Genomic DNA, 25,767 nt, shown 5'->3' with positions numbered 1-25,767 from the left:
ACAAGAATTTTGTATTTCTATAAATTTGTAGTTATTTTCTCTTAAATTCGAGATACTATAAGAATTTTGTATTTCTAAAAGTTTGTAGTTATTTTTACTTGAATACTAGTACTTCAACTTTGTATTAAATTTGAATTAAATAATATTAAATAAATTCTAAAAGTTTGTAGTTAATTTTTAAAAATAAAATAAAATAAATTCAAAATCACAATTGGGACTGGATATCCGATTTTTCGGGACTGGATACCCGAGTCGGGTATCCGGGTACCCGAAAATTTCAGATCGGGTATCCGCGGGTATCCAATTTGACAGGCCTAATTCCACCGTCCCATCATCTACCACTGTCTTACCACCACCAAAGCCAATCAAGACAAAATTAAGAAATAATTCATCAAAATCTTAATATATTATCATTTTAATAATGATTCATGTAAGATGTGATTTTTAATTTTCACAAAGAATTAGTTACAAACAATGCCTAATTAATGACATGAATACAAGCTATAATTTATGTTGTAGCTGATCGAGATGAAATGCTTCTTTCCAAGTATTATTGTAGAATACTATGAAAATATGAAGATTTTATATGATTCTAATTATATGATTCTAATAAAAAGAAAAAAAAAGTATCTAAAATTAAAATCATTTTATAGATGAAAATTTTATACAAAAAATTATTTTCGAAAGCTTTTAGGCCCGAATAGCCTGATGGGTTAGCCCAAAACCCGGCGGTTTAGGGTTAGGGTTGAAAATTTATAACCCAAAAAATCCATAACCCGAATAGCCCACACCCAAATAGCCCGGCAATCTGAGTGGGTTGGCCGGAACCCGAACGGGTTAGCCCAATTGACATCCCTACTCAAAACAAAGTACTTAAGTAATTAGATTATCTCCAACTATTTACCATAAACTTAATTTTATTTTAATGCAAATGTCACATCAAATAGTGATTTTACTCTAACTATTTACGTTAAATTCAAACTTAGAATATTCATTATCCAATACCTTTTTTCACTCATAAAATTTGAAAAGGCAATCTAGTAAACCTAAAAATAAATACTCCCTCCATCCACAAAAATTAGACTAGTTGTACCATTTCGGATTGTCCATCAAAATTAGACTCATGTCATTCATAATTTTGTCTATTTATTATAGGAGGATGGAGTAATATTTTACACTATGATGAGATTAGTTAAAGTAATATCAACGTGACATTTATATTAAAAATAAGTTTTTAAATTTTCGCATCTAACACATGTCCTAATAAACAAATCCAACCGGTTTAATTATCCAAGGTTTGCTTATTCAGGAGATTCACGTATTTATGAACAATTTTTGGTAGCTGTAATTCAATTTAATTTACGCCGTTTTGACTATTATATGCTATAGTCAAGTCAAGTATTTAGATTCGTGTTCAATGAATATACCATATTCACGAGAAGCGTCTTTCGTTTGTCTTAAAGAAACATATTTAATTTTAACTGAATTATGCTTTAGCTTTATCGATGTAGTATAAATGTTTGAGCTCACCTCAAATGGTGGAATTGAGTTCAAAATTAATTGGTTGAGTAACTAACCAACATTTAATTTCAAAATACGACCAAGCCTGTGGATTAAGGCTGGCAAGTTAATCAGACAAGAATCAAGGCAACTAGTCTCTTCTATATACCGTAACTATTACTACTTGCATGTTAGAGTGATACAATGTCTCCTACCTTAATTTGATCTCTCTTCAAAAATTTACATTAGACTACCAAAATAGCTCATCTGGAACCAACTCACATGTTTTGGGTCTTCAACCTGTTCATCAAAGGTTCAATTTCTTTGCCTTGTTGCTGCAAACCAAAACAAAATACAGATTTCAATATGAATGCAGGAACAAAGAAATACTCCAAGTAATAAGCTTCGTTGGCGTACCTCTTGCAACGCTGCCCACCACCTCCGTGATTTTTCCTCAAGTTCACGCCACAGAATAGCCATCTCAAACTCGACTGTATTGTCCTGGGAGAAGTGTGACGTCGCCACTGCATCCCTCTGTAGAGGACAATTGTTTAAGTAACTTCATTGAATATTAGCATAAACCTAGAGTGGGAAAAAAACAAGAGGGTAAGTAGGAGAAACTACCGTTTCTTTGCGTTGCTTGTAAGCTCTGCCTCTGTCAACGCTAAGATGGCCAACAAACCTGTCAGCAGCACCAACTTTTCTGATGAATCTTCTTCGACCAACAATAGGCCTGTAAAGAAAGTAGCTGCACGCTATTATCGATATATCTAAGTTGCAAGCAGAAGAAAGAAATCCCAGATACAGATTCGACCCTTTGTTGCATGGGGAGGAGCTTGAATAACCATATGCTAAAGCCTTAAAAGATGAACGTACCTTCCATCACCAAGCACAAGACAACCATTGAGCAATTCTGACATGACCTTATCTGCTGCTTCTTTTGTTTTGAAAATTACAAGTACTTGTCCTATGAAAACCATTATTTAGGGCCACAAATGGATCAATCAAGGGTGTATAATACAATTGCGTGAAATGATGCCACAATACTATACCAGAGCGTACGCTGGAAAAGGCAGTGGATGGTACCATCTTTGCCTTAACATTTTCTCTAAAAACATGCCAAACAATATCCTGAGACAGGAAAAAAAGTAGTTTATGAAGTCTTGTAGATCCAGATTCTAACAATGACGCATTATAAGCATTCGACATATATGACTGCTCAGAAGATTAAATATCTCAATCAACTAACAACTGCAACTAAAATTGACCCCAGAAGACAAACTAGTAGTCAATCAACTGCAGAAATAAATTATTAACAGAAACAAACTTACATTTAGCGCTGAACTAGTTACTCTACATAAATTATTAACAGAAACAAACTTACATTTAGCGCTGCAACTAGTTACTCTACATATCCACACAAGTGTCATATTGTTTCCTAATATTGTTTCCTAGTTACAAATTTTGAAATGCTTTAAACTTTTCTAACTTACACAATGACATTCAAATAATTGATACCGGTACTAAGGTTTTAGGGAAAATGAAAACTTCATCTAGACAATGTGCAGACGCCTGAACAAGTTTTACTGTCATACTGGTACATGTGCTTTAAGACATCAGCTTACAAACATTATATATAGCAGGGGATGGAAGCTCTTCCATATGTTGAGTACGCTGACATGCACTACATCCATGATGATATATCTACGCCATATGCAGTAAAATAAAGCTAAAATTTCAAAAAAAAAAAAAACCCAAAAGGTAAAAATAGTTAAAATCAACACCTATCAATGAAATACCTCAACTTCTGAAGCCGCAAATGAAGGGTCAAGGTTTTCTAATACCAGTAACGTCCCTTTGGTATTTGCTTCATTTAACCTTTCCTCTGCCCAAACCTGGGAAATAACAAAGAGTAAATAAAGGCTATAAAATAATTGTACTTCTTCTGCAAGATTTTTTCTTGTTATCCTTTTTTGCATGAATTAAGTGATACTCGTGAATAAACCACCATCAAAAGATTAAGAGTATATCTTCAAAACATAATTGGTAATTCCATAAGTTAAGTAGATATCATAGAAGTTTGAGTTAGTTCCACAAGTCGAGCTTGCTTTCATGAAATTTGAGGCAACTAAAAGAAGACACGAGAAACATTTATGAACAAGTAAAATGACAAATAAGCTCAAGTAGTTAGGTTGCAACATGAAAACATAGGATGTAAATTAGCAAAAACCAAATTCAAAACATTGGCAATGATGTGTCAAACTTTCATAGGAAAGAGAGGTAGGAAGACAAGGTAATGGATATAGCGTATGATCACATATTGTATGTGTATGTTTCTTTAAGACAGGAAACAAAAAAATACTGATAGAGAAAGTATCAACTTAGACTCCGCAGTCCGCACACAAACATTTTACCTGGGCCCAAGAAAATGTACATTCAAATATTAACTAGTCTCCCCTCAATTCAATCTCTCTTTGCAAATTTTATTCAACATAAACATATTTCAGCAAGGAAATGATGCTCAGACTGGAAGTAGTAGACACCAAAAGCACATTCATTTAGAGAACAGTCACAAACATGGTATTCAAACATTTCACCTAAGGAAAGTAATATCATTTTCATATAAAAGATTATCCCCATTGGCCCGAAACTAAACCAACATGCATTCTAAGAAATATCTATTTGAGCTTCCAACTTAGACGATGCAAAGAGGATAAAAAGTTATTCAACCATACAAGAGGAGCCACGACCATTTCAATAAAGATATTCCCTTGTCAACTCAAATGCTACGAGTTCTAGAGATTCTTTAGAATAACATTGTCACTTGCAACTTTTTATATATACATTGTAATATTTCTGTCATGCTCTCGCAAACCAGAAGAACTATAGCCTATAGGAAGATCAGGAAAAAACTCACCTCCAGCTTCAACCATTTGCTGGCGTCCTGCAATCAACATATGCATATATGAAACCGATCATACCAATTGAATCCGCAATCTTAATTTCTCAATGAAACAATTCTTCAAAATTTAAGCTATAGATAAATAGAAAGCTATTTCAAGGAATCATTTCTGGTAAGAGACAGCTCAATTATTCACATATTCCAAAATTGATAATGAATTACCTCTAAAGTCTTTAAATGAATAACTAAGAATTAAATTCCTTTTGAAATAAGGAATACCCTACAAATGAGAGGGAAATATCCAAAAAACAAGCGAGGCCAATTCTTAAAGCCTTTGTTTAACTAAAATTACAAAATTTGCAAGAATATATATATAATGTCTGCAACTAAGGTAGAATGACTCACCATACCAGGCTTTCTTGTGACTTCCGAGAACTTTTTACTGATACCCATTCTTACTTGTTGCTTATTTACAGTTCCTTTCCCAGTAAACTCACTTGTTTTTGAGTAACTACTCTTCCTTGCAGAGAGATCTGTTTTTTTTCGGAAAGAAAACTTAACCTTTTTGTCTTCCCCTGAAGCTGTGGTTGGAGGATTAGACAATGCATCATCAGTTCGATTCCTGACTTCTGAGAACTTTTGACTGATTATTGTGCCCACATGTTGCTCATTAACTGGTCCTTTCCCAGTAAACTCTCTTATTTCTAAATAACTACTCTTCCTGGCAGAGAGATCTGTGTTTTCTATGCAAGAAAGCTTCACGTGTCTCTCTTCTCCTGAAGCCATGGTTGGAGGATTAGGCAATGCGTCATCGTTTTGATTCCTGACTTCCAAAAACTTGTGACTGATATCTGTGCCTACATGTTGCTTATTAACAAGTCCTTTCCCAGTAAACTCTCTTGTTTCTAAATAACTACTTTTCTTGGCAGAGAGATCTGTGTTTTGTACGCAAGAAAGCTTAACATGATTCTCTTCTCCTGAAGCCGTGGTTGGAGGATTAGGCAATGCATCATCGGTTTGATTCCTGACTTCCGAAAACTTGTGACTGATACCTGTGCCTACATGTTGTTTGTTAACAAGTCCTTTCCCAGTAAACTCTCTTGTTTCTAAATAACTACTTTTCCTGGCAGAGAGATCTGTGTCTTCTAGATTCACGTGTTTCTCTTCTCCAGAAGTGGTTGGAGGATTAAACAATGCATCATCACTTCGATTACCTTTAGACACAGCACAAATTAGAATCAACATCCCAGAGTAGGTGTCTGCTCAAAAACAATAAACTAAAGGATACCTGAAGAAGGTAGAAGTTTTCTTTTCTTCGTAGGACCTATATCAGATGGACTTGCTGGGAGGAACTGCACAGACCTCTTGATATTATCTCTAGCATGAGGCCTATCTGTTATAGAATTTTTTATCTGCCTACTGCTAGTGCTAGAAGTACAACCTGGTGCATCAAGACCTGCATGCATAACAAATAATCTGAAACCCTCTCTTAAGTGCTTGATTAATTCGTTAAGAACAGGCAACCTGATAGTATGCACAATTTTATCATGGTATGATAGAATGGAGGTCTGTCTTCTAATTGGCTTTAGCACATAAAGTTTTCAATTCATTGGAGAATGAGATTATATCAGATTAAGATACTCTTCCTTTGCAAGGAAACAACTTGAAAGCCACATAAAACTGTTACTTCACTGTTTTCTATTAATAAATTCAAGTATGTGGAGCATTAATATAACCTGATGTACCATTTAAAGTAACATTTTTCAGCCAAATCTACTCAGACAACTACTCCACTCCCTATAAAAGCAGGGCAGAGTTAAAACTCAGGATATAAATAATGTGACATGGTGCACCTGTTTTTTCTCTAAATCTGTCATACACTAATGAAGACATAAGTATATATATATATAGTATATATATATCAATATATATGTGTGTGCATACATGCTGTAAACATAATTTACTATTAACCAGCATAGTACATGTGACCTAGTCAACCATGGCATCAGTAGTTTAACGAGCAATGCAGTTCTAATTGCTTCATAGGTCAGGCCCAGCAGCATGTGTTTATCTAAGAAACGTTATTTCTTTTTCATTCACAAATTGCACGCATTATTTAACATTCCTATTTTGCATCTAAGTAGGCAGAGGACCAAGTGCTTACCGAAGTCACATTTTGGACTCTTGGCCTTCAGAGGTTCTTTACACTCGGAACCATCACCTAAAGTTTCAGAACTCCTCCTGTTAAAGAAATGATCAACTGCATAGATATTTAGTCATTTAAGATACAGACCACACACACGCGCAATAACTTATTGCAAGGGATCATTTCACAAACCTTTGATTCCAGCAATTGAGCTAGGAAAGTTCTCTAATACTTTGCGCCTTCCGACATCAAAAGTCCGATAAAAAAGGAAATCAGCCGATCCCAATTCTTTTTCAGTTGGTTGAGGGTTTCTTTGGTCCTTCGATGAGCAAACCATATCGCATTTCCCCATAATTGCTTCCTATGTAACCATCAGGAAAGCAACGAATGATGCCAGCAATGCATAAAGAGGTATATGTCTAAGAGCATTGGCTAATTTGTTCCAGCATGTAAAAATGTTAAAGAAAAACCCACTCTGGTATATGATGAAATCAGAGAGACAATTAAAAAAACAAAGTAAAAACAAGTTACCAATGGATTAACGTTTGAAAGACCTATGCCTTCACCGCAAGCTAGGAAAAGCTCTCGTTCAAGCGGCTTGACATCTCCTAAAAAGTTAGCTATGTCCCTCGGTTTAAAAAACCACACAACTTCTACTTTCTTCTCACGGTTGTCAATCTCCAATATCCTTATAAGCTTCCCAATGTCGATCCGATCATCGCGCCGCAAACACACAGTATCATAAAGTGAATATTCAACACCCTCCAGAGTGAAAGACTCATACAGATTGATACTCCCCCTTCTCACCCCCCAAGAAAATGGAACAACATGCTCTCGTTCCGGCGTTTTTTCATCATGTTCCATAGGCTGAGACATAGCACATACGTGTCTTAAAAAGCTTGGACTCAAATCTTCAATAACCTGAAAATAAATCAACCTCAATTGATAGAATCGAAGAATCTGCATCACAATGGCAAACCACAATAGAAACATATACCATAGGAAAGAACCCCACAAATTCCACTCAGATTTACATGTGAGCTTAATTAGAGAGCAGCAAAGCCACGTAGAGAAATGAAAAACCAAATTAACAACTCAAACTCTAGTCTCAAATGGTGGAAATGCTTGATTCTCTGCTTTTCAGTCATGTAAAAGAAGAGAGAATTGTAACATTTCGTTCACGACCTAGGTTTTGTGATGAGCGAGTACTGTATTGAAGCTGGGGAAGTTATTTTGTACAGAATTGTTCACAGAAAGTGTGTGTGGTAAAAGAAAAATTAGTACTATTAGAAATTCCTGCACCTTTCTTCAGTCTTCAATCTTCCAAAGCATTCAAAAAAAACAAAACAAAATCACACAGTAGAATGCAGAAATCACAGCACGAAACCCTCGAGAAAGGAAGAAGAAACAGAGACATGGTGGTGCAACAAATTTAGAGGGAGACGGAGATAATGCGCGTAAAAATAGTGGAAGTTGGGAGAGGAATTACGTTGGAGAGGTGGTAAGAAAACGAAAACGTGAGTTGGATTGTGGGTTGTTTATCCCGAAGAACGTGTGCTATTTAAGGGGGAAAAGATGGTGTTTAGCTTGGGAATTTGAAATACTCTCAAGTGATCTAATATTGGTAATGGAGGCTAGAATGCGCGGAGGCATTACGCCTATTGTGCGCCGGGATTTGTACGGCCAGCCAGCATCAGAGAGTAGCCATGCAGGCAAAAGCAGGGATGGAGCGAACGTTTTAATAGCGCACCTACACGCGCTTCTGCCTCGCGTGACTTTCTCCACTTTCCATAAAATAAATCAAGTTTTACGTCTTCGTCATTTCTACAGGGTCAAATGATATGAGTGAAGTGACCGATGCCCGATGGCAGTGATGGGTAAAAGTTTTAAGTCTTTCTCATTATTTATCACTATTTTCTTTTATCTCACTTAATTAATTAATACTCCTTGTTAGTAGTACTTATTTTTAAATAATGGATCTTTAGTTAGCTAAGTTCTTTTTTTGATAAAAATTTTTTTCTTTTTAGACTTTACTTTCTCTTCATCTATCTTACATTTACTTTACTCTCTACTTTAAATTGTAAAATACCAATTTCTTAAATTTCGTGTACAAACGAAATATCATAATTATCTTAGGACGGAGAGAATATATCAAAGTAGGACTTATATTCCACTAATTTTTTCAATCCAATTTCTATTATATTTCTTAAAACCCATATCGGATCAAAATGTGATGTTCAATGGTCAAAAGAGGCCAAATAATGGCCTTAAAACAATGCGAAATTTGAGCGTATGTGACTATTATTGTGGGAAGAATCGAAAAGACAAAATGTGACTCTTATTGTGGGACGAAAGGAGTACTACGGAGTACTACTATTTTTTATTTTTTGATGGTGTAGTTGTTTATAATTAAGTATTCAACTAAAATAATATTTGATTTTATTCATTTGTCTTCAGTTATTTTATTTTGTATTTTGTTCTTTTAATATTGGTTGGCAGATTTCTAAATTTAAGTGGTGGCAATTATAAACAAAAATAAATAAATAAATCTAATTTCATTCGTAATGTTAATAATGAGGTAAAATGAAATTGAGATAAGAGAATTATTTCACCAGGTTTAGAGTTATAGTTGAAAAAATAAAACGAAAGAACAGATTGTAAATAAAAATTTTACAATTAAGAGAAACTGAATAGTGCAATATCTTGTTCAAAACTTGGAGAATTAGAAGGCAATTCATCTTCAAATCTTCGTATTCTAGGTATCTAGTATATTCCATATACATTGATAAGACCTTGAAATCATTGAAGAAGCTTGTATGAGGCAAAAATGTGGCCAATGTATTTAATTGGAGAGAGAAGGTGAGTGTATATATTAAACTAGAAGGGTAATTATATTTTACATACGAAATGTTTCATCAATGTTTCAATTAAGTACAAAATGTTTTAAGTTAACAAATATCATACAAAAAGTTTAATTAGTGTTGCAAATTATTACATTCCGTCTAAAAAACACAAACATCATTATTTTTTCTTATTTTTCATCCTTTCGACTCTAAAATTAGCTACAAATATTGGCCGAAAGTTAAATGTGAATTCATTGTTTAATAAAATGCACATATGGCAATGCATAAGGTATTATTTAGAGAAATAATATCATGTTTTTTAGGGCACAATTTTGGAGAAAAATAAGAAAAAGTAATAGTGTTAGTGATTTTTAGATGGAATGTACTAATTCGTAACACTAATCAAACTTTTTATATGATATTTGTTAACTTAAAACATTTTGTACTCAATTGAAATATTGGTGAAACATTTTGTATGTAGATTATAATTACCCTTAAATTAGAGAGAGAGAGAGAGAGAAAGATGAATATTTAAATAGGATTGAGAAAAAATAGTTGGGTGTATTAATTGTAGAGAGAAAGTTAACAAAAAAGGAAATGTGTTATCTTAGTTGGAACAAATTAAAAAGGAAAACGTGTCATCTTAAGTGGTATGGAGGGAATAGTAATTTTATTAAAAAAAACAATACAATTGACTTGTCGATCTAGGTATCTAGTTTCCATTTCTTCACCTAATCCCAAACTCCAATTTGTTCTTGGCCACATTATTAGGTAGAAATCATTTAATAATTACTATCATAAACTTGTAACTAGTAAGTGCTATATATAAATTGTACTGTAGTATTTAAAATGATATTTTGAGATTCAACAAACTAATAAAGATATTTTTAAAACATGTAGACATAAAAATATGATTTTCTTAAATTTACTTCACATGGGATGTTTTATATTGCTAACTCACTCTTAAATTGCTAACTACAACTAAATGATAGGCATTAGATTTTTAAATTAAAGGTAAATATCATTCAACCCTTGAGGATTAATATCATGCACAAAAAATATCAATAGAGATATTAATGTCAATTAACTAAAAAATTAGTTATAACTAACTTTTAAAAGAAATCCCAAAACTTTAAATTCATATAACACATATCGAATTAAAGATAATTTTATAAGGATTCCAACGATATCCTACATGCATATGTTCCGACGTCAAAATTTGAAAAAAAAAATCAATTTTTTTTAATTTTTTCATACCGCAGAAATGACAAAATACTATATAAAATATGTCAATATAATACATGTAGAATGTCAATATAAGCAATGGATTAACATTCTTAAAGCATTGTGTTGATATTTTCGAAACACTATATTGACATTTTCATCCAAAATCCTAATTTGGAGTTATTTTTTTTTTCTTTTTTAATTTAATTAATAAAAACAAAAATTACACGTGGCAAATTGTAGACCACACGTTTTCTAAAATCATATGGCATTAAATTAGTTTTAAAAAAAATTAGTTATAGTTAGCAATCAAATGACGAGTTAACAATTAATCACTCCCCTACTACACCTATACGATTTAGGATTCAAATCAGCATAGTATATGCACTTGATAATCATTTAAATACTCAAATTACCATATACTTTTACATTAGCATGTGAGTGGCGTATTTTCGACGAGTGAGATCTTTTTTTTGAGTATACTAATTTATTTTTACCAAATTGGAATAACTGAGAAATTATGAATTTAATTTCGGGTAATACCTTCTATCCTAGAATTCATTGCTTAAATATGGAAAACATAGATGCCACGCCAACTATTTTAGGATTTAGGATAAGCTAGTCCGAGGCGATTGTATTAATACAAAGTAAGTGTTTGATCTATGACAGTAAACACATAATGATACATGTGGAGCAAACATAGAAGAAAGCTAACAAATTAAACCCCTTACCTTAGCATTGATGTTTTTGTCTTATCAAGTTTAGCATTTACCTAAATCTGACCCTAGTGGATTAGAAACAAGGCCATCTTCTTCTTCTTCTTCCAATTCAAACTACTCTAACCTTCTGCATCATAATCTTCCTCCTCTTCATCCCGTGTAGAACCGAGCTGCGCAAGATGAACAGGATCTATAGCCATCCTATCCATTTCAGAAAGGCCAGGATACTCATCACTTTTTACAGCAGGGGTAGGTTCTGTTGATGTAGAGGCTGCTGCTGAAGCTGGTTTCTCAGAGTTGTCGTCAGTGATAACTCCAGCATTCAGGTCAAAATTCCTCGAGTCTGAGCTGACACCGTCGTTAACTTTGTGCTCTTTTGGTGATTCCTTCAACTCTGAGCCATCTTCCATTGTTTGCCTTCCTGGACTGACTTGATCTTGTTTGACGCTTTGTGGAGTGTTAGTAGGGCCACTGGGTTCAACCTCAGGTCGAGGGAGGTCTCTCTCTGCCGCTCCGGCTCTGCCCCGTCCCCGCCCTCTTCCTCTACCCCTTCCTCTCCCCCTGCCAGTGCTACTTGGCTGGCATGTTTCAGGCTGAGAGTAGAACATGCAATTTCAGGTGAATATAAAGTGGACTTCAATCTCGTAAAATAACACCTTACAAATTCATTCCATCTTATCAACAAAGTGGGTTGCTGAGAGTGAGAGCAGACTATCTTCTATCGCCAAGGGAATTAGACAAAACATTGGTTTAACATCATAAAGCAACACAAAACAAGACCACTCAGTTTAACAGCACACAACTAATCAATGAATCGATTGGGTGGTTAACCAATTCTCATTATATCCATGTTTTTACAAATATACCAATGCGAGCAAAATTAGTAGATTCAAACAACCAAATTCACGGAAAGTCACACCAAAGCATACCTTAGGTTCAAAGAAAAATAACCATGTCATTTTGATGTTATTGATTAGATCTTAGTCATCTTACATGTACAAAAAATAAAGGCCACACGAAACTGGTGATATAACAATAGAATTATCATTTTCAAGAAAAGAAACAGATTCCACTACAAATAAACTCTTTTGAGGAGTCATTCTACCAATAATTTGGGTCCCTTGTAGCCTGATTTATGTTAAATTTTCCCTTGGCACTACAAAGCATGTTAAAATTTGGTCCTTTTACTAGATGAAAAATAGAAGATGAAGTAGGGACCCAGTTTCAACTCAAACAAAAGTACCAAAGTGCATGAACTTTAAATTTGAGAGTTGAAGACTCGATTCAAAAGGACTGGAAACACATGGATCAAATTCAAAAATAAAAATGAAATTATAAATAATAAATCAAATCCAATTAAAAATCAAGTCAAGTTAAACTAAATTAGAGAGCAAAAAGTATTACTTTATTTCTAGTCAAAAAAAAAGCAAATCTTACCATGATGTTCCTTTTGGGCTCTTCATCGCAGTCATGAGATTCACTGGCAACAATTCTCCTGGTAAAACAATTTAACATATTGATTTCAGCCATCACTTTGGGGATTTCATTATGAAACAGTTACAAAATACCACAGACCTTCTCTTTGACACATCAGCAGCAGAATCTGAGTGACCGTAATCAGGAACTTTACTGACTACTTCCTTGAGAAAGTCAAACACATTATAACTATGTACACAATGTTTCCTGCAGGCAGGGGGAGAAACTTAGAAGCTGTACCAAAAAATGATAATTGAAATTCGGTAACTAAAACATGTATTGCTTAGTATAAGCAGAGTCAATAACAAACATTAATTTAACAACAGTCGAGCTCAGTCCAAATGCACTAAACTAAACCTAACTTTGAACACCAATATGTAGAGGGTTCACTTTTCTTTTCTCCATCTTTTCTTCAAAAGTATAGTGTGAGCAACAAGAACATATAATTGAGTGACATCAGGAGTATCGAAACAGCGAAAGATTAATCTCATTCATTCAACAACTTGCATGTTGATACTGATTACTGAGAACCAAAAACGATATCAGCAATTCAGCATGCATATTTCAGCAAGCCAATAAAGCATATATGCACAGATGGCAGATGACGAAAAGAGGCACAAAAAGTTGCTTGAATGGTGAAGCTATTATTATGAAATCCATACATATGATCACTTTCCTAAAAGGACATTTTTGGTAAACACTCACATCATCCCATGGTTCATACAGAAACTTCCAACAATGACGAACTTATTTCCTAAAAGGATAGTGAAACCCTTGATATAAAATCGGCAAGCAATTAGCAAATCGTAAAGAAGAAACTTCTAAGTAAGGAAATCATCTTTCTTACAGACATTGAACAGTGAAATAAATGGCTTCTCCAGTAACGTCAATTTACTTTCTTGCGAGCATTGGAAAGAGATTAACATAACTGGATTCACCCGTAACGCAGGTTTGATAAGGAGCGACAAAGAGTTTGTCTTCCCAACTGCGTGCAATCAGGTTCCCAGCCCCAATAGCTTTGTAGGTCAGGGAGAATTGTTCGAATGCACATATAACATGAATTTAAATTGAAATCATAATCATCATCATAAGCATCTAGCATTTTTTTAAGAATAAACATTGATTTTCATAATAAGAAACAGAAAAGAAAAAAAAGAATAGTGAAAGGTTAAATTGTTCATTTTCTTTACAATTATGACTTAAATACTAATTGGTTTAAAAATTCATTTTTAAACCATCTCAGTTACAACATAAACTAAGTAAGTTTTGCAATTAAAACACGAAAGCTAAAATGGGAGCGAACTGGTCTAACACACCCAGTAAGACATACGTGAGAGCATAGTTTCGGCCAGGTAAAACATTGTCATCTTTACTAATTAATCTAATTTTATCCAAAAAGGGGGAGAGCAATTTCTCCTCCCTCAAATTTTGCCATCCAGGAAACAACAACGGTAAAATGACCCAAGTGGCTACAATTTTAGGAATTTTACAGCATGTTCATTATTAATCATAAAAAATACTAATAAAAAAAATCGCTAGAACCATTTCACTCCCCTTGTTTTCCATCAGCATCCTAGTGCCGCACTGCACACCAATTGACGCACTGAGATTGCCATTTTCTGTCCAGCATAGCGGCTTCATCTCAACAACATTTCTTCTCCACTGCCTGAACCTCTAAGACACCACAACTGAGCCCTAGTCTTCATTAAGGTCCATGCCAGAGCTGTTGTAAGTGTTTCTGTACATGACTGCCTCTCGAACAACTGCTTGTCTGTTCTTCGACTTAATAGCCGACTCAGCTGCTGCTTTTCTTTATTTTCCCATAAAAAATGTCACCCCTTTGCTTCAGTTGTTGTCGTCTGACCAACATAACTGTGTCACCTCTTCTCAGTTGCAGGGTGGAATTTTCAGGATTTGACTTTTTCATTCCCTTCCCATAACTCCTGCTATCGCTTGTTCATTGTTTCAAATTGCCACCTCTTGGTTTTACAATGTTATTGGTTTTTTGTATCATTGTATGAGACATCTACTTTGGGTGGAATAGTGGATTGATTAGGGGAAATTCAGTTAAGACAAAAGAAGAGATTACTTGGAGTCCTTTTCTACTTTCTTTTTTGAATCCACATCTTCTATACAACTGCTTGGAGAATATATTTCTAGGTAGAAATTAATTTAGTTCCAACTGTACTAATCCGCCTAAAACATCTATTAAAAGTACATAAATTAATCATAGCAGGCTAGAATCTATGTTTTGCATTTGCATCAACTCCAAAGTTCAGGTAGCGTGTGAACCTCCTCAAGGGTATGTTGACCAACTTCTCTGGTAGTAATTTGCAACATGGAAACACATTTCTCAACTCCCAAGTGCATAGATCAACGTGTATGAACATTACATCTTAATACATATAAAAATGTTTCAAGTAACTAAAAATTTCAGAGCCAATGGTGTAGACTAACTGTACATTGTCATTTAGACTTTGAACCAACACCAAAAGAAAATAATCCGAAAAAATCAGGAACTTAGTGAATTGTTGCGCCCTACACAAACTGATTCTCACAAGAAAATCCATAAATACCAGTAGAAGAGAATTCCACGACATTCTTTTGTTAGCCTCTTACATTTTTCTAACTAAGTTATTCCAGCAAAACATGACAAAAATATGACTGGTTTTGATCTTAATAACTGGGAAATAATGTAGCATGCTCGACTAACAAGCATATTTTTTATCCTATGTGAAAACAATGGGTTGCATTGCAGCAATCCTGTTAAGCAGACACAATAACTAATAAGAAAAGGCACTCTGACTTTAATTTTCTTCAAAAGCACCTATGGGAGACACGATAAAAATATGAGTGTTTTTTAACCAAAGAAACTAACTGAAGAAATCAGCCAAATATAGACTGAGGAACCACACCCAACCAGAAATAGAATAAATTAAGGAAAGGGGAGTAGGGACAAACTGACCCAAAATGAGAATCCAAAACTGTAACCCGGTGGTAGCCATGATCAGCCCATAAAGAGGATTTTATTCCAAAAACGCTAAAAATGCATTCAAATCAGGCCTATAATGCATTTGCTACTTGATATCATAGGAACCCCATAAGTCAAGGTCATATCAGGGTCTAGTATCTACGGATGAAATGACGCAGTAACTAAAAGAGAATGGATAGAAAGGGAATTTGGTACTCACAGATGCAATGAATTAACAGTCTTAGCTCCTCTTTGCACAGTAATGTCATATGTACGGTCACAGAGATCTTGGAGAAACAACTCCAAAGCTTTAGCTGCATTCATGGCAGAAGAGCAAAAGTCTATTAACAAAATGGGAGTTGACATGCAAACAGCCAAAGCCAATTAATACATACAGACTAATACAGGAACCGCCATGGCAATCTTCCCGACATCCTCATCAGCTTGCATAATCTTTTTAATTCGAGCCTGAGAGAAACATGTTCATGTCATATTTAAAAAGAAAATCATTGCGATTCCTTTGTTATCAGGAGAAGACAAGTAGATACTGATATACTGCTCTCTGATTATAGGCCAACAATATATAGAGAAACAAAAAAAAAAGATAATGATTTTAACACCCAGTGACTCTGGCAATGGGAAAAGGCAAACATCAGGAACTTCTCACACTCACACTTATCTACGTACATAAAATATACACATCTTTACACTTCTCACATAATAACAGTAGTTCCAGACACAATTACCAAATTCCCCAAATAATAAATTCCTATACCACCAATCCTGCTGCATACAAGGTAAAGTTGGAAAGCATGGTCAATCGTTAGATAATTAAGAGTCATTAATCTCATTTCCTACTCATTCTTCTCCCATTTCTAATTTCCTTCATCTGAAAAACATTGAGAAGTGCCAAGATTTGGTTTACCATGCAATCTAATTTCAAATTTTCTTTTTACAAATTATGAGAGTGTTTCACATGATCCATCCGAGTGACACAAGTCACACAACCAGCTCATCTCATTATGTAACTCCCAACTCCAATAGGGGCTTAAAGTTCTTTCAAAATGAAAAAAAAAATGCTGAGGAAATCGAGAATTGAAAAACATGGCTGGCTTGTATTCGCTTAAACTCAGAAATGAAAATACACCAAAATTGACTTTCTTACCAGATAATTTCACATCATTTATATACTACCAAATGACCTACTGTCATTTGCACGCCTACCTTGAGATGCAAAAACTAATTAAAACCTAGTCATGATACATGAATATAAATTGGAAACGGGACAGCTATTGCAGACTATGTGAACTCCATTTAACGCCCAACCCGGATTTCTACTAGTGAAATGCAAAGAAAAAGAAAAAGTTCAAATTTTTATCCAGGTAGGTAAATAGTCTCATTCAGAAACCCAAAACGACAACAAAAAGAGAGGAACGGGAAGAAGAAATCGCACAAAATTGCCGGCGAAAACGTCGAAGAAGAAAGAGGAACTTACAGCGGGAAAACGGGTATCGAGCTTCTTCTTCATGGCAGTCAGATTTGGGGAGCCATAACAAAAATTCAACTGAAAATAGAGATGGACTGACAGGAAAGAAAACCCCAAGCCAATCAAATTTACCTAATTTACTTTACCTATTCAATTCAACCATGAGTGGTGACCCATTAATTTAAAGAGAATAAAAAAGGGTTCGCCGAGGAAGAAAAACGATTGATGAAATGATGAAAAGGAGTGAGAAACGGGCTTTTGGAATCAGATCCGAAGCTCAGATACAGCAGCAGAATTAACGAATTCTTCCTCGACGAGTCCGTACAACGGTGGATTCGGAAGAAAGGAGCCAATTTTTTTATTAATAATTTTAGTATTTGCAGTAATATTTATTCAGTGACTGCTTATGCATTTGACGATTTGGGGGGTACAACTTATGCAGCACAATGTACCTTCGCCATATACCTGATTGATTTTTCATACTATATATTATAACTGATGCTTGTGTTAGTCAGAATAGTACTTATTATTTAATTATGTCGAATTTCAACACAAATAATTATGTCACGGTAATAGCTATGACTGATAAATATAAACTATATTTTGTTGAGTTTTGGTGGATGATTACTATGCATTGCAATTTATATGTGATAATGTAAATACAAAATTTCATATTTCTTTTTTGTTAGGATTTAATCATCTTGAGTTATTGATCGTGGCGGAACATAGAGATTTAGCAACACTATGTCACTAAAGTTCAATTTCCCATAATCCTTGATTATAGTGGAGGATGATGATGAACCTAAATAAGGAGGATATGATACCGTTACCACCCTATACCCAACCATCATCAAACCGAACATAACAATTCAGTAGGAGTACATGTTTTCGGTCCTCAATACTTTCAACATCAAACGTTAACATATACACGCAGGTAGGGCTGGCAAAACATACCAAAATACCGCACTTACCATACCGAAAATACCGAATTTTCGGTATACCGCACTTTTCGGTACGGTATGATACCTTACCGGTAGATTAAGGTACGGTAAAGGTATGGATTATGCATATACCGCGGTATACCGCATCATACCGCAATTACGGTATATACTGCAAATTACGGTATATACCGTAATTTTGCGGTATATACAGTTAATAAATATATTTTTTTAATATATATATTATTTATAAAATTATAATATTTATATTTTTAAAACTAAAGAAAGATTAGAGGCATACTTCGTAAAGCAGTAGCAGCCATCATTAATTCATTATTCTGCCCTAATTCTAAATCTCAATTCTTCAATATTTTATATATCAAACAGGTATGATTTGCGGTATACCGCAACACGGTACGGCATACCGAAATGTCGGTAAGGTAAAGGTTTTCAAATATTGACTTACCGAATTTTTCGGTATACCGCATTGCGGTATACCGAAAAATTCGGTAAGGTATAGGTATGACATTTAGTCATACCGCAATTTGCGGTACGGTATGCGGTATGGCATTCTCGGTGCGGTATACCGTACCGTGCCAACCCTACACGTAGGGGAGTGTTAGGATGCTATCACCTCTTAAAATAACACCATACCATCATTTCTAGCCAATCATTTGTACACGTGGACGAATAATAAGCTGTCACGTGGAAAAAAAAAAACTTAAAAAGACGGCCAGCAATATATTGTACACTATACAACAATTTTTCTCGGCCACCAATATCCAACACGCTATATATCAATCTATATCATAAATCATTCGCAAATATTCACAACTCATCACATAATAATAATAATAATAATAATAATAATAATAATAATAATAATAATAATAATAATAATAATAATAATGATGGATGTCTTTCTTAAAAAAACACGGCTTATCTTTATGAGTTGCGCATTAAAAGAATAGTTCGATGTGCTCAAATAAATTCCAATTTGCATTTGAACACAAAAAAAAAAAAAAAAAAAAACAACGCAGAGGACATTACAATACTAACTATTCAACCCTTGGAATCCAAAAATAAAAAATGTAATAAAATACTAGAAAATCCTAGAACAAAATCCAAAAATAAACAATGTCATAAATAAGTAGAACAATAAAAAAAGCAATCAACCCAAAACGAAATCAAAGCCTAAGCTCCAAATCAATCCCTGAAGCATCATGTTGATCGCCGCCGCCATCACCAACTCTTAATCCAAGCCATTGATCACCGCCGCTACTTTCACCATCCTTGGCCTTGCTTGTTACTCCATCATCAATAATTATAGGATTATGATATCCTCCTAAACTAAGAAATCCACCTAGATTAGAGTAGGGTTTTTGAATCTTGGATTTTGACCTAACCCCAAGCAAACACCTATTGGTAGGGTAGGGGTAGTAGGGGTACCCACACGGCGGTGGGGGAGCGCCACCCGTCATGTCCACCATGTCGCGGCGGTGCTTGACCCATGCCCTCTGTTGTTTGTGGGCGTTCTGGTGGCCCCCTAGTGCTTGCAAAGTCGAAAACTTCCTACTGCAATGCTTGCAGGCCAAAGTTCTCAACTCCAACGAGGAGGGCTGCTGAAGACTGCCCTCCTCATTGGATTCTCTATTGTTGAGAATTTTGAGAATTTCATCGACACTCATAAGCCTGAGACCTACCACACCACAAGGCGCGTTTAGCATGCACATTGTGGCATCTAGCGTATTACTTCTGGTCGACAACATCAGAGGTTTGTCTGATGTCACCGAGACGTCAGAGGCCTCCGTTTGGTACGATGGCTCTACCGTTTCCATTGGAGAAGTAAGAGAGAGGGCTACTTCGTCGTCTCAAGCAAGAAACTCTTTTTGAGTGCTGAATTGTTTGAAAGTATGATTGAAGAGAGTACTAATGTACATTTTATAGTATAACTTTTGCATGGACAATTATAGAAATTAATTATGAATCTCATAATAAAGGAAAAAAAATCGCAAATATCCTTCAATGCGTAGTGTTACAAGTCAACAAATTTAAATTTGGACAGTAGAAGGTTATTTTAAAGGGAAATTCTTAATTAACAAGTTTATATATATGTTGTAGATTTTCATAGAATATACCTATATCTCATACCAAGACATCTCTCAATTCCAACATGGAAACACGCGTTTTTCTTCTTTACAGAAAAATATCCTAATTCATAACTTACCTAATGCTTGAGATGATTTTAAACTTTGAAATTCATAATCTCATCCAAAACGGCAAAACCTATGACGCGAGAGAGAGTCAGAAACAATTTTATCGAGAAAGTGATCAGATGGTAAAGATTTTTGTAATTTAGTCAATTATTATATACTAGGAATGAAATTATGACAGCTAGTTTCATTAATAATTAATTAATGATAAATTAATATTTATATCACTGATCAGCCGCGTTGTAATAAGGTACGTGGTAATATTAGTATATTACTCCCTCCGTCCAAAAAAATAGATCACTTTGTGTATGCCACGGGTTTTAATGTAGAATTAGTAAAGTAAGAGAGAAGAGGAGAAAAAATAGGTAAAGTAAAAGAGATAGGGAGAAAAAGTGGGAAAAGTATGAGAGATAAAATTTCTATATTTAGAAAGTGATCTATTTTTTGTGGACGTCCCAAAATGGCAAAAGTGATTTATTTTTTGTGGACGGATGAAGTATGTTATAATTATATTCATATCACTGCAATAAAAAAAATATAGTCAGTTAAAGGATATTTTTTAATACAATTAAAGACACTAATTTGTGTTTCTAAATATATCACCACGCTTCAAAAAGTATCTTTATAATTGGTGTCCCAACTAAAATTATATTAGAGAACGCAAATGGAAGCATGCTTAAAAGATAAAAATTAAGTTAATTTGTTCTTAATTTAAGAACGCTTCTTTTGAGTCTTAAATTGTTGTTATTTAAAAAAAAAATTCAACGCAAATATTTGTATCTAAAATTGTGTCCTTTACACACAATCGGTCGACTTGAAATCATGTTTTTTCAGCATACCGACTCTTAATAAGCATACCAACTTGAAACCCTAAACCCTAAACCCTTTTCAATAGTCTAATGGCAACCCAAAATCAACTTTTACAAAGAAGATAACCTAAATTGGTTCCACTATACTACTAGCAACATAACAAACTAAAAAGCATGCATTTACATTCATTGATGAAAATAAATACAACCAACCAAGTGAAACTAATTCCAAGAAGATAGAGAGAAAGCTCAATAAAAAAAATTTTGTCCGTCCACAAGAATATGCACTATTTCCTTTTTAGTTTGTCTCATATGAATATGCACTTTCCAATTTTGATAACTCTTAATTCTCTAATGAGGTAGGACTCATTTTCCACTAACAATACTTTAACTACTTTTTCTCTCTACATCTTTCTTACTTTACCAATTTTGCATTAAAATCTGTGTGACGAACCCAAAGTGCATATTCTGGGGACGGAGGGAGTCCAATTAGCAAATTTAGTAACTTTATATATTTAATGCAGTAATAATAGGTGAACTCACAAACTCACCACGAAAATAACTCATTCCATCCTTTGTCTACCTACCCTATATATAACGTGAAATCTGCTTTTATAAAACATGAACAATTTTCAACCCTCGAATCATAAAGATGTATACTAGGTTCATCCCTTGTTGAAATTGCAAAGATGACAAAATTTTCAACTTTTATTCATACAATTTTCCAGCTAATTCATATGCTGCATAGAAAATGCATAGTTAAAAGTGTATATTTGTACCCTATATATATTAGCATTTGACTTTTGTTCAGTTCGATTTAATATTTAAATTTATTGATGTTTCAATTGGGTTTGTTTCGATCTTTTAGTTAAGTTTTTGAAAGAAAAAAAATCCAAACAAAAAGTCACAAACTGAATACTCAAGCCTAACAGTGACAGGAAAAATACACAGTACTAAAAATTACACGAAAAAAGTTAAGCCACAAGAAAAATTCATATTGATTGCCTCACGACGAAATATTCACTGTGCTACAAACATTTTGTTAAACTTACGGAACATTTTTTTTTGTTTATTTCAAAGAACAATTTTGAACTTACACAAAAGATAACAAACAACTATGTCATCAGCCTAATGTTCTTCAAATGCTGAGAAAGAATGCTAAATTTAACAAAACAAAAGGACAGGAGATTTATGCCCAAAGTAAGGTCACTATAACAAACATCAAGAAAGCCAAACCAAAGCAAAATCCAGCTATCACCATAAATGCCTACAAAAATCATCACAATATTGGAATCAGAGAGCAGGTAATAACATCAACAGAATTCTCGTTGGCCTACCTTCCCTTGCGAATCAAATCCCATCTTGTTAGTGAACCACGATAAACCCCTATCCACGAATGGTGCAAGCGCCAGCGCCCTGCCATAGAGAGACCCATGTTTACATCTTGCCAACAAGTATTCTCATTAGTCGTTACGAGCTCATCCAACATCAACTCCGTTAGCTTAATAGTATCTTATACTGACTAGGATGCAATGACATAAAGAAATGCATAAATGTGACATAACTATAACGGAGAAGCCATAACTCAGTTATTCATGTAATTTGGATGAACAAAAGAAAAGCAAGAACAACCATGAAACCAAGAATAGGGTTGGGCAGCTCACCCTCCAGCTCGTATGAGCTTGGTTACTTGGCTTCCTGCCCACACCATAGCCATCACCTTGAGAAACCTGCAAATAAGAGTAAATTCTAAATAAACTTGGAACCACAAACAAACAATTGAAAGCAGTATCTAACCTTTCCGCAGCTGCCAAATAACCCATTTTCGCAGGAGCGGGAGCGACATAAAACCTGTCAGTTAGTTCGGTGAGAAAATCAGAGTTTCAGAGCAGTGTGGCAGATCAAAGAACAGCAATTGTAAGGTCATGGTATCAACTAATGTCAAACATATGAAATGATATTTAATGATCAGCTGATAAAGGAATAAAGGTTGGCTTTATATTTTATATGTTAAGGTAAATAACTCACCAGACGACTAGGAAAGTAGTAAGGTAGTAAGCAGTATTAAGCAAACCATAGGACAAAATTCCAGAGACACCATATCTCTTCAATCTGGCTAATATCCTGAAAAGCTCAACAAACAAAATAAAAATCAACATCAGAAAATAAGATAATACTCTTGTCAAGTAAACTTATCGTGGTAGCAAACAGAGCCACTCCAAAAAATATCAAGGTTTGATGGCAGAGTAAACAATCCCCACAAGGATCTTTCCTTAATGTTAAATCAGCAGCCAGCGCATCGATGTATTTAAATTGATTAAATAAGAAATTTTGTCGATGTAGTACAGCAATTGCATCAGGAAAATTGGTCCAAAATTAGATTTTAGGCATCAATAAGAACTAAAACTTTGCATGGCCAGTAGAAAGTACTCATTTGATGAGGCAGCTTGAGAAGTATCGTCCCTTCCATTTGAACCTAACACAGACATAATTGGAAAATTCTCAAGAACAGATTGAACAGTAATGTAGCTTATCGTAACCAGTTATAATATCACAACATGCTGTACAAAGTTTGTTGATAATCAATCATCTGTTAATACCTTGCTTCTCCACAGAACCGCCATCATAACCTGAAGAGCACGGTCTCTATCAATGCACCAACAGCATGAATATGTAAACAAGCAGCAAAGATAAAGATATACCCAAGAATAAAGCAGCAGCAGTTAGCAGATAATAGAACTTCAGATTCCAATAAGATTAAAAGGGCACCATACATCCTACAATAATTTATTTATAAAATACCTCAGTCTATTTCATTAACAGAGAAAAACTGGACTAACCGGAGTAAACCTCGGGAAATCAAATTAACCAAGATCAAGCTAGAAGCAGTCATATTAGACCAAATCTTTTTGTTCACCAGTTACATATGCAGGGTAAACCAAGCCAAAAATCCCAACAAATATAGATTGACACAAAAACATCATCGCAAAATGGACATAAACCATCCAGGAAATGATTTAAGTTCAGCAAAGCCTTGCATGCCGAGAACCTCATAAACAAAATATTATCTCAAGATAGCTATCATTTGAGTGGAGGGCTGCTTGTAGTCCATAATGGCTAAACAGATCATATTAACCATCTCCAGCACCGCATCAACTTTTCGGAGAACATACACTACCCCATGTCCAATGCAAATGACAAAACATTACTATTTTGTTTTACAATCCTGTATTTACAGGCATCAATGCAATTGTTTATCTTCGGGATATTCTAATCCTCTAGCAATCCAGAGAAAAGGAGTCAGCAGATCAACCCCTGGTTCCATCTCTATTAGTAAGAAGAAGTTCAACTATCCAATTGTAATGACATGGCAGGCCTCAGTGCAATTCAAATCAGAGAAAACTATTAAAAGAAACACACAGACTCACTGTATGATACTCTATTGCTGATGGATGAAAGGCAACCATCAAAGTATATACTAGGAATACTCTTTACTAGAACCAGATATAGTGGAGCAAACAAAATGTAATTGAAAAAAGACAAATAATAATCAAATAGAAGAGTTAGTTACAATTCACACCAAACTGCAATTTCGACTTGTACAATATTTGCAATGCGATGTAAAATTCCTTGAAAAAGAAAAGCAAATTTTTGAGTAATATTAGGATTTTGCAACGAATCGAAAGTAAAATATACCAGCGTTGGTGGAAGTAGTAGAGCATAAGCGAAGCAGATGGGTTTTGGTGGAAAAAGGAATTCCGGCAAATCGAGCGGCGGAGAAGAGCGGCATTTGAGGCGGAGGACGGGAGTGGACGACAGCACAAGTAACAGGATTTAACGCCAAGGAGATGCTCATTTTTTGAAGAAACTCAAACCATGAATCAGATGATCAATTGCTTTTTATGTCGTTGTAAAAAATAATACTCCAATAATTAAATAAAATTAGAGATTTCTCTTAATTAAATGCGTATGTAACTTTTGATGAAATGTAAATTTTAGATTAGTACTACTTGAGAATATTAGTTCCTTTTAATTTGTGACACTACATATTGCCACGTTGGTCGAAGAGTAAATAATTGAGGTATAAATATAAAATAGTTCTGAAAGAATATTTCTTTTTGGGTCACCTACATAGAAATAGACCTGTCAAGGTTTATCGAACCGGCGGTTAAAACCGAAATCGTAACCTGGTTACGATTTCGAATAGAGACCGTGAAAATTTATCCTAATCGAAACAGTCGATTTTTGACCGTGGTTCGGTTCATGTTCAAAAATTTTCGAACCGAAACCGTGCTGGAACCGCCGGTTTCAAATCGAAACCGCAAAAAATCACCGAAAAACCGTGAAATCAAGCCGGAACCGCAAAAAAAAAGGCGGTTCGGAACCGTGAAAAAACATTAAAAAACCGTCGGTTCGAAACCGAAACTGAAACCGGCAGTTTTGGATCCAGAACCGTAACCGCGAAACACCCTCGCGGTTCGATTCCGGTTCAACAATTTCCAAAACCAGAACCGGCGGTCCGAACCGTAACCGCCAGTTC

General features: G+C 34.7%; 3 protein-coding genes across 3 annotated transcripts; all 3 read right to left on the bottom strand.

The window, feature by feature from the left end:
- Nucleotides 1-1,655: 1,655 nt before the first annotated feature.
- On the bottom strand, nt 1,656-7,463 carry LOC125203202 (protein ANTI-SILENCING 1-like). Its single transcript, XM_048101513.2, has 12 exons — nt 7,080-7,463; nt 6,741-6,909; nt 6,567-6,662; nt 5,691-5,858; nt 4,808-5,616; nt 4,418-4,444; nt 3,300-3,395; nt 2,553-2,631; nt 2,377-2,467; nt 2,125-2,233; nt 1,918-2,034; nt 1,656-1,835 (listed from the first exon to the last, which is right to left on the bottom strand). The coding sequence occupies exons 1-12, from the start codon at nt 7,422-7,424 to the stop codon at nt 1,779-1,781; spliced, it is 2,163 nt and encodes a 720-aa protein (XP_047957470.2). The 5' UTR covers nt 7,425-7,463; the 3' UTR covers nt 1,656-1,778.
- Nucleotides 7,464-11,200: 3,737 nt separating this feature from the next.
- On the bottom strand, nt 11,201-17,639 carry LOC125201108 (uncharacterized). Its single transcript, XM_048099033.2, has 6 exons — nt 17,277-17,639; nt 16,177-16,249; nt 16,002-16,095; nt 12,910-13,017; nt 12,772-12,829; nt 11,201-11,927 (listed from the first exon to the last, which is right to left on the bottom strand). The coding sequence occupies exons 1-6, from the start codon at nt 17,307-17,309 to the stop codon at nt 11,454-11,456; spliced, it is 840 nt and encodes a 279-aa protein (XP_047954990.1). The 5' UTR covers nt 17,310-17,639; the 3' UTR covers nt 11,201-11,453.
- A 4,562-nt stretch (nt 17,640-22,201) lies between these two features.
- Nucleotides 22,202-25,124, bottom strand: LOC125215885 (Gag-Pol polyprotein/retrotransposon). The gene is made up of 8 exons (XM_048117470.2): nt 24,924-25,124; nt 23,828-23,857; nt 23,658-23,703; nt 23,256-23,351; nt 23,025-23,078; nt 22,892-22,957; nt 22,565-22,643; nt 22,202-22,494 (listed from the first exon to the last, which is right to left on the bottom strand). The coding sequence occupies exons 1-8, from the start codon at nt 25,081-25,083 to the stop codon at nt 22,417-22,419; spliced, it is 609 nt and encodes a 202-aa protein (XP_047973427.1). The 5' UTR covers nt 25,084-25,124; the 3' UTR covers nt 22,202-22,416.
- Nucleotides 25,125-25,767: the final 643 nt, after the last annotated feature.

This window comes from Salvia hispanica, chromosome 2, assembly GCF_029641045.1.
Source record: "Salvia hispanica isolate PSC_SH4W2 chromosome 2, Shi_PSC_v1, whole genome shotgun sequence".
Taxonomy (NCBI): Eukaryota; Viridiplantae; Streptophyta; class Magnoliopsida; order Lamiales; family Lamiaceae; genus Salvia; species Salvia hispanica.
The sequence above is the reverse complement of the archived record's forward strand: the minus strand, read 5'-3'. Positions and strand labels throughout refer to the sequence as shown.

Coding starts and splice junctions, on each gene's coding strand:
- LOC125203202 (XM_048101513.2), bottom strand. CDS start 7,424: ATGTCTCAGCCTATGGAACATGATGAAAAAACGCCGGAACGAGAGCAT. Junction 5,617..5,690: donor AAAACTTCTACCTTCTTCAG/GTATCCTTTAGT, acceptor CTGTGTCTAAAG/GTAATCGAAGTGATGATGCA. Junction 1,836..1,917: donor GGTGGGCAGCGTTGCAAGAG/GTACGCCAACGA, acceptor TTTGGTTTGCAG/CAACAAGGCAAAGAAATTGA.
- LOC125201108 (XM_048099033.2), bottom strand. CDS start 17,309: ATGAAGAAGAAGCTCGATACCCGTTTTCCCGCT. Junction 12,830..12,909: donor GCTGATGTGTCAAAGAGAAG/GTCTGTGGTATT, acceptor TTGTTTTACCAG/GAGAATTGTTGCCAGTGAAT. Junction 11,928..12,771: donor AGCCCAAAAGGAACATCATG/GTAAGATTTGCT, acceptor TTCTACTCTCAG/CCTGAAACATGCCAGCCAAG.
- LOC125215885 (XM_048117470.2), bottom strand. CDS start 25,083: ATGAGCATCTCCTTGGCGTTAAATCCTGTTACTTGTGCTGTCGTCCAC. Junction 22,958..23,024: donor TATTTGGCAGCTGCGGAAAG/GTTAGATACTGC, acceptor TCTTATTTGCAG/GTTTCTCAAGGTGATGGCTA. Junction 22,495..22,564: donor GATTTGATTCGCAAGGGAAG/GTAGGCCAACGA, acceptor TGATTTTTGTAG/GCATTTATGGTGATAGCTGG.